This window comes from Triticum aestivum, chromosome 1B (genome assembly GCF_018294505.1).
Source record: "Triticum aestivum cultivar Chinese Spring chromosome 1B, IWGSC CS RefSeq v2.1, whole genome shotgun sequence".
Taxonomy (NCBI): Eukaryota; Viridiplantae; Streptophyta; class Magnoliopsida; order Poales; family Poaceae; genus Triticum; species Triticum aestivum.
This window is the reverse complement of record NC_057795.1, coordinates 634,200,633-634,209,625: the sequence shown is the minus strand read 5'-3', so window position 1 is coordinate 634,209,625 and position 8,993 is coordinate 634,200,633. Positions and strand designations below refer to the sequence as shown.

Here is an 8,993-nt window from a genome sequence, read left to right as displayed (position 1 = left end):
GGAGTCCCTACCGGACACGAGAGGAGATCTTCCGTCTTGTATCTCGACGGCCCATCAATCCGGCCCACATCCAATAGTCCGGATGCCCGAGGACCCCCTAGTACAGGACTCCCACAATTACTTCTAAGCAAATTAATCATGATGGACACTATCTTACAGATATTTCGACTTTCGGTGATGGTCGAGCTGGGCGAGTCCATCGTGCGTGAAAAATGTATATCACAGGATGAGCTCGCGCAGATCGACCGCCATCGTCAAAAGTCGAATCTCTTTCTCCAAGAACAACTCTCATCTCTCTCACGTATATATATGGTGGAACCCTCTCTCGTGGTGGTATATATGGTGGACACTATCTCACGGATAATTCGACTTTCGGTGATGGCCAAGCTGGGTGAGTCCATCGTGCGTGAAAAATGTATATCATAGGATGAACTCGCACAGATCAACCGCCATCGTCAAAAGTCGAAATTCTTTCTCCAAGAACAACTCTCATCACTCTCACGTATATATGGTGGAACTCTCTCTGGTGGTGGTATATATGGTGGACACTATCTCACGGATATTTTGAATTTCGATGATGGTCAAGTTGGGCGAGTCCATCGTGCGTGACAAATGTATATCACAATAAGAACTCGCCCAAGATTGACCGCCATCATCAAAAGTCGATTTTCTTCATCCAAATCCAACTCTCATCGACTGTCTGTGATGGTCGCTCTTCCTCTGATGCTCCTACCATGAAAAGATCACAAAGGAGGAACAGAGGAAGCGCGACCCCCTACGACAACAATCGGCATCTGTTAAATATCATCGGGTGACCTTCATAGCATCTATACAAGCAACAAGAACTATTAGATGCATCAACAATTATCTATACAAAAAATTAGCAATTATCTACATTCATCCATACTTCTTTCCATCCATCTATGCATTCATGCATACATACATAGATCCATATATATTGATACATAACAAAAACTACAAAAATAATTTACTACAAAAAAAGTCCATGCATGAATTCATGCATCAATCCATGAATTAATACATACATATATACGTTCATACATCCATGCATCCATCAATCCTTGCATCCATATAAAAATCCACACATCCATACATACACTCATGCATAAATACAAGATAGGGAGGGGGATGAAGCTCACCGAGAGGGGGAGGTGGTGCCGGCAGGGTTGGGGGGTTGCCAGCGGGGTTGGGGGCGCAGGTGGGTCGGGGGGTGCCGGTGCGAAGGGCGCCGGCCGAAGGAAGTGGGGCGCCGGTGGGGTGTGGGGGTGTCGGTGAGAAAAGAGAGAGAAGAGACCACGAGGGGGGGTGAGAAAGAGAGAGTATGTCGGTGCGGCTCTCGGTAAAGGTACGGGACCTAGATCTAGGTTTTACACCTTTTCCGAGAATTACGCTCGGTAAAGGATAAAACACATTCGGAAATGGCAAACATACCGAGAGCAGCAATCGGAAATGACACTCCTCTCGGTAAAGGTACGGGACCTAGATCTAGGTTTTACACCTTTTCCGAGAATCACGCTCGGTAAAGGATAAAACACATTCGGAAATGGCAAACATACCGAGAGCAGCAATCGGAAATGACACTCCTCCCTCATCCTCCTACACATGCCACAAGGACATCACAAATGATTCCCCATGCCGCTACCCGGCATGATTTCATGTGCCGCCTTGCTGATCTGCAATTCCCGGCGATGAAACCCTAGTAGAGCAATAAATTTGTCGAATATTGCACGCGTGCCCAAAAAATGTGAGGTCGAAAAATGTGAGGCCGTGGCACGTGCCATGCGGTTGCCCCCTCTTAGAGCACAAGAAGTTTTGAGGCCAATGGAGAAACAGGACCAGCACTTCGTACACAAACCGGACACGTTCTCTCTCGATACCCAGATGTTAGCTCGTAGGCAGTGCGGTTTACACGTGGCCTCAAGGGAGGCTTACTCAAAACGCGTCCAAACTTTTACCACACCCTACAGAGGCCATATGATGACATCGTGCCAGATCTCGAGCAATACTACCATCGTACGATTTTCCGAGGATTTCAACGGTTGCATCATGAATGACATCGAGGTAATTTTGGTAACCCGGTGGCAGGACATGCCCCTCCCTCATCTGTGCAAGGCCTAGGCATGCCACAAGGATATCACAAATGATTCCCCATGCCGCTACCCAGAATGATTTCATGTGTCGCCTTGCTGACCTGCAATTCCCAGCGATGAAACCCTAGTAGGGCAATAAATTTGTCGAATATTGCACGCGTGCCCAAAAAATGTGAGGTCATGGCACGTGCCATGCGGTTCCCGCTCTTAGAGAATGAGAAGTTTCAAGGCCAGCGAAGAAACATGACCAGCACTTCCTGCACAAACCGGACACGTTCCCTCTCGATACCCAGATGTTAGCTCATAGGCGGTGCGGTTTACACGCGACCTCAGGGGAGGCTTGCTCGAAACGCGTCCAAACTTTTACCACACCCTACAGAGGCCCTGTGATGACACCGTGCTAGATCCCGAGCAATCCTACCATCATACGATTTTCTGAGGATTTCAACGGTTGGATCAGGAATGACACCGAGGTACTTCCGGTAACCCGATGGCAGGGCATGCCCCTCCCTCATGTGTGCAAGGCCTAGGCATGCCACAAGGACATCACAAATGATCCCTATGGCGCTACCCGGCATGATTTCATGTGTCGCCTTGCTGATATGCAATTCCCGGCGATGAAACCCTAGCAGAGCACTAAATTTGTCGAATATTGCATGTGTGCTCGAAAAATGCGAGGCCGTGGCACATGCCATGCGGTTCCCCCTATTAGAGCATGAGAAGTTTCGAGGCCAACGAAGAAATAGGACCAGCACTTCCTGCACAAACCGGACAAGTTCCCTCTCGCTACCCAGATGTTAGCTCGTAGGCGGTGCGGTTTACACGCAACCTCAGGGGAGGCTTACTCGAAACGCGTCCAAACTTTTACCACACCCTACAGAGGCCCTGTGATGACACCGTGCCAGATCCCGAGCAATCCTACCATCGTACAATTTTCCGAGGATTTCAACGGTTGGATCAGGAATGCGAGGTACTTTCGGTAACCCGGTGGCAGGGCATGCCCCTCCCTCGTGTGTGCAAGGCCTAGGCATGCCACAAGGACATCACAAATGATTCCCCATGGCGCTACCCGGCATGATTTCATGTGCTGCCTTGCTGATATGCAATTCCCGGCGATGAAACCCTAGCAGAGCACTAAATTTGTCGAATATTGCATGTGTGCCCGAAACATGCGAGGCCGTGGCACGTGCTATGCGTTGCCCCCTCTTAGAGCATGAGAAGTTTTGAGGCCAACGGAGAAACAGGACCAACACTTACTGCACAAACCGGACAAGTTCTCTCTCGATACCCAGATGTTAGCTCATAGACTTACAGGGCCCTGTGATGACACCGTTAATTAAAAAACGTCGGCATCCACCATTAAGAAGATGGCCTATCACTTTGAATGTTATATACTCGAGACAGGTGAACATTCAAAGTGATAGTCCATCTCCTTTAACAAGAGTGTAATGAATACCGAAGCTTAATGCATCTGGACTATCCCACTATATAAACAGGTTTTGTTGCTTGTCTCTAGGCCAGGTGGGACTAAACTTTGATGGTGGCCTTAATATTACCGAGAGCCACTCTCGGAAACTTCTCCCTTACCGAGCGCCCCTCTCGGTAACAGTGTGGATCATAAATTTGAAAAGACGTCGGCATCCATTCTTAGAATACCACAGGCGGACTATTGAACTATCTAAACAGGTATTTTTGCTAGTCGATAGGCAAGGTGGGACTAAATCCGCAAAGAGTTACAACCATCACCGTGCCGTTAGTTGCCGCCGAATGTGCCACGTGGCAATACTTTGCCGAGTGTGACTAGATGGCCCTCGGCAAATAGTGCCTTTGCCGAGTGTACTCTGTTTGCCGAGCAATACTGTCCGCAGCATCATGTATTTGCCGATTTATTTCCTTTGCCGAGTGGGTCTCTCGGCGTTCTTTACTTTGCCGAGTGCCCGTGTTTTGGCTCTCGGCAAAGACGCCGACACCCGGCGTATACGAAAATTCCAGTAGTGAGGGTGTGCATGCGTGCGTTCATGTGAATGAGTGTATGCTCGTGTATGTGAGCGACTCCAATTATATTGTGTTAAATAAAGCATTGCGTGTCAAGTACAGCTGTAAAAAGATTCTCAACAAAAAAAAAATTACAGCTGTAAAAAGGATCGTCAAAAAATACATTCGCAGGACGCTGCATGCTAGTACATGTTACGAGCTCACGAAGGTGGGCTACCTTTGCCTGGGAAGACACAGAAGCGTTCCACGCCACACGATATGCGTGGGATCGGACGTTGCCGGGCGTGGCTTATACTGTACAAAAGTAAGATAATTATCCGAATGTTTTCAAACATTTTTCTAGAATTAATAGGTCTCGCAATAAGGGAGATATAGGGTTCACGCGGAATCCTACGCAAACCGCGGAACGGGACGCTGAGTCGCTGACGCCGTGGGCCTGCTACTAAAAAAGCAGTGCTATCAGGATTAAGGACGATGGATGAAATCATCCGTTAGGTTGCAATCTTTTCACAAATCAGCAGCGTTTGAGATGGACATTGTCCAGATTTCGTCTGTGCACTGCCGTGTCCAGAGTGGTTTTAAATCCCGGAATCGTCTGGTTACCGGAAACTACTCCTACGTCGTGATATATATATCCCGAGTTGGTTAGAATCCAAAACTGTAGAATACGGAGCACAGGCAGCCTCCATAAATCCCATCCCCCTCTCCCTGAGCACGCAGCCCTAACAAGACGCCGTCCGTCCCAGGAAACCAAGCCATTGTGCAATCCGCGCCCAAGTCAAGCCAGGTCTTCCTCCTCTATCCCACTTTTGCTTTCGCCTTTTACGTTGAAGGGTTTCGGCTTTCAGGGTTTGGCAGTGCGACTTAGTAAGTACTGTATTGACTTTCTTGGTGATCGTCTTCGTGCTTCGAAAGAAATCGGGTTTAGTTTATTTTCAGGTTCATCTTGTACCTCTGCATTGCGGCAATATGGATAATTTTTGTATGCCTTAGTAACTGTGTGATCATGCTATTGCTATGAGGCATGATTATCAAGATTAGATATCTTCTTCATTGTGCCCTTACTATGGCCCGATGATCAATTTCACTTGCAGGGGAAGAGGGAGGAGCGGAGCTATGGGCAACTCCGGAAGCACAGGTATGTTCGCCCGCCCTTTGTGATTGAACCTCAGATCGTTTCTGCTATAAACGAAAAGTCAGACTAGAAATTCACAACAATTAATCCCTTATAAATACACGGTGAGATCTCTCCCTTGACTTTCTTAGGTAGAAGTGAGATCTCTCCGTGAATAAACTCGGATAGCACCCTAGTGGATTCCTCATGGGGAGGACTCGAACGCCGGTGGGTAGGTGGGCAGGTTCAATAACCTGAACTCCTGCCACTTTTCTCACTATTTGTTTATACTTATGAGAAAAGTGGCCTCTTCAAACCAAACAAAAAAGAAGAGAAAAGCTCATGTACTGTATCTGTATGCAAGATTTTCATTCATATAACCTGAACATAGAGAACTATTCTGCACCCTTCTATTTTCACCATGGTGAATATTGCAACTTGTTTAACTGGAACTGCAAACCTGCACATAAATTTACTATCCTTTTTTTTCTCTGTTATATAATTTTGATTTATGCACTTGTCAAATTTCAGCTCCCGCGCGTCTAGGAAAGACCCATGTTCCAGATTTAGAATGGAAGGTGCATGACTTCTCAGCGCTGCTTGAGACGAAAGCTACCTCGGCGATATCTTCTTTTTTTCACTGCTTTGGGCACAAGTGGTACGCATCATAACGCAAAAGGAACTTTGCAAAATTAACGTATTATAGATGTGTAAATATCATACGGTCATGTTTCAGTCATGTTGAAATATTAATCACAATCACGCAAACCCATGAAAACAGCCGGACAATGAACCTTGAGGATGCATCATGTGAAGAAATTAGGCTTATACTCATTCAGTTATGACTTCTAGGCTTACTTCGTTTTTCTTCAATTCCCTTCGCAGGTGCCTGCAAGTGACTCCAAAGCACAATCAAGAAGCTCAAGTGTCTCCAAATCGCAAACAAGATGATAAAGGAAATCCATATGTTGCTCTTTCTCTTATGATATTCCGGGGAGGCTTGGAGCCAGGTCACACGGTGCATGCAGTGTTTCAGTTGTCAATATTCAACCATTCGAAAGGAATGTATCGTGGATGCAAAGGTAGACGCGTGAATGTGTTTGTTCAAGTACATCCATCATCTTAGCTGGGGGTACATAGTCGACTGCATCACCAGTTAGAGCTATAGATTCCATCATTACAAATCAATACCTATCAATGTCGTAACATGATCAATTACTTTGCCCATTAACAAGTCGTTTCATATTTTCTTCGCTGTTAAGTTTATCCATCGACCTTCTGTACTGTGTGTCACACTTGAGACTCTTTTTGATTGGGACAACCTTCTAGAGTACATATGCATGCTTTCTGAGAATCATTATTTAGATGGATTTCTCTACTTTGAACTCAGTTGATTGTATTATTTTTTGCGGGAAAAGGTTGATTATTTGTTAATTTGGATATTTCAAGTGTTTATTTCTCTAATTTTCAACTTTTACCTAAACACAGCTAGCTACAACTTCGATGTCAAGAATACCTACTCGAACAAGGAATGCTTGATTCCTCTTGAGGAGCTACTGAAATCATCTGCTTTTCTGGTTGATGATAGTTGTGTCTTTGGTGTGGAGATATTAAAAATTGACGTCTCTTCTCCCGAAATGAAGTCTGCCGTGGTTCAGAAAAAGGCTACCACAGTTCAGAACCTCTTTGTCCAGAAGAAGGGATTCATCAAAGGGACATACACTTGGACCATGAACAATTTCCTAGAATTGGACTCTCAGCACTTTGTCCGTTCTCCTACATTTGAAGTTTGCGGGCATAAATGGTATTCACCTATTACCAGTTGCATCACAAATTCTCTCTCTATAAATACTATGCATGTGTTATCCGACATTGTTGCTTATACATATGTTTTAGCTTACCATACCTTGTTAGTAGTTACTTCACAGTGGACAGAAGCATTTTTTAGTGCTTTGTGTCAATGGACATTACCGATAGCCGATGGTCATGTCTTTGTGCAAGGCAGCAAGGTCTATTTTTAGTTTGATCTTTAAGCATGGAACCAAATAACTCTACTTCTTCTAGTATATTTACAATAACATTATTATTAAATTGTACTGTAGTCATGTTTTGCTCAGTTTTTTTGTATAATTGTAAGACTCTAATTGTAATGCCACCAAGTCGTGTTCAAAGTTAATGGGTATACGGTGTACCTGCCTACACCCAAGCTCAGCCACAACTTTCTGATTTCATAACTAACCACATTCTTCAAATAAATTTCCGCGGGTACCCAATTGTATATGAAGTATCACTTCCCATTCTTATCAACAGGTACATGGGCATGTATCCGCGTGGTGGCAAGAGCAGCACTGATTGCCTCGCCTTGGGTTTGTACCCGGAGTCCTCGGATGAGCTCTTTATGGAGTCCAGGAAGGTGTTTCAAATGAGTCTGTCCATCCTGGACCAAAAGAATGGGAAATACTACGAAAGAACTTCAGGTTAAGTTGTCCTTAGCAACTACCAGTACAGTGTGTGAATTACTGTTTGTAAGCTGTAACCCCTTGATAATTACAGTTCATCTTACTTTTCTGGTGATGGCAGGTCTCTTGGTGCGTTTTAGTCAAGGCTGGTCATGGTCCGACTTCTTGCCACTCAAGGAACTCCAGGATCTGTCCAGAGGCTATCTTATAGAATCGAACTGTGTCATCAAGGCTGATCTTACTATCTTTGGGTCATCCAGTGATTGCTAGATGCTTACCTCGTGGCCTGATGTAGAGTTAATATGCCTTCATCCTGGAGTTGATGGTGGTGTTGATTTGTTTAAAGTTCTTATATAGTAGGAGTATTAAAGATGAACTAGTTCACAAGAAGTCGAGAAATGATTACTAGGTATATTGTCTCTAATATATTATTTGCAAGTACCTCAATTTGTGTATGGATGATGTTCCATCGATCATGTCAGTTTGATGAGTTTCGTTTGCATTTGGTTCCATGATCCCATCTTCAGGGTCTCAAGCATTTTCAAATGTCGGCCAAAAACGTTAGTGGACTTGCTACAAATTCATATAAACTGTAAGGCGTTGATTGTTTTCTTCTCTTACCGAAAAAGGCTTTCGCCCCGCTTTATATATAAAGCATAGACCAACAGTGCCTGATACAACCACACTCACCTAACACAAACGCACACACACACCCAAGGCTGGATACATAGGCGCTGAGTGCAGCAACACACTCCCTAGCACTACAAGAACCGCCGGGGGCTTCAGCCGTGAACACGACCGCGAAGAAGTGAAGCCGCATATGACGAACCGTGGGCTCCAAGGCGGTGCCTTCAAGAAGGATACAACACCGGAACGCCACCACCGTCCGATCCAAGGATTAGAGTTTCCCCTGGAGCAACACGACAGGCAATGATAGCCGCGACGACACCTTCAAGAAGGGAGCGATCTACGCCGTCGCCAGTCCGTCCGAAGATAGAGTAGGTTTTCACCCCGGCCAACCCTCACCGCCACCGAACGCCACAACCCGGCTACCATGCCGCCCACACGGCCGTGCCAACCGGGCAGCACCGAGGCACGAGCTCTGCCCAGGAGCACTGTGCCACCACCACCAGGGCCGCCGCCCCGGAATCCAAGACCTTGACACCACGTCCCCCGAGCCCCACCGCTACCCCAACCGCAGAGACAGGCGGAAAGGATCGGCCTTCCGCACCCCTGGCCGGTCCCAGCGCCGAGACCCAATAGGCCGGCCACAACAAGCCTCCATCGAACCGTCCGGCCACATTTTCTTCTCTT

At 46.2% G+C, this 8,993-nt stretch overlaps 1 protein-coding gene across 1 annotated transcript; it reads left to right on the top strand.

Moving 5' to 3' along the window:
• The first annotated feature begins 4,756 nt into the window (after positions 1–4,756).
• On the top strand, positions 4,757–8,174 carry LOC123097732 (uncharacterized). Its single transcript, XM_044519554.1, has 7 exons — positions 4,757–4,893; positions 5,201–5,244; positions 5,752–5,878; positions 6,106–6,302; positions 6,709–7,024; positions 7,531–7,697; positions 7,801–8,174. Exons 2-7 carry the CDS (start codon positions 5,223–5,225, stop codon positions 7,947–7,949), a joined length of 978 nt encoding a protein of 325 aa, XP_044375489.1. The 5' UTR covers positions 4,757–4,893; positions 5,201–5,222; the 3' UTR covers positions 7,950–8,174.
• Positions 8,175–8,993: the final 819 nt, after the last annotated feature.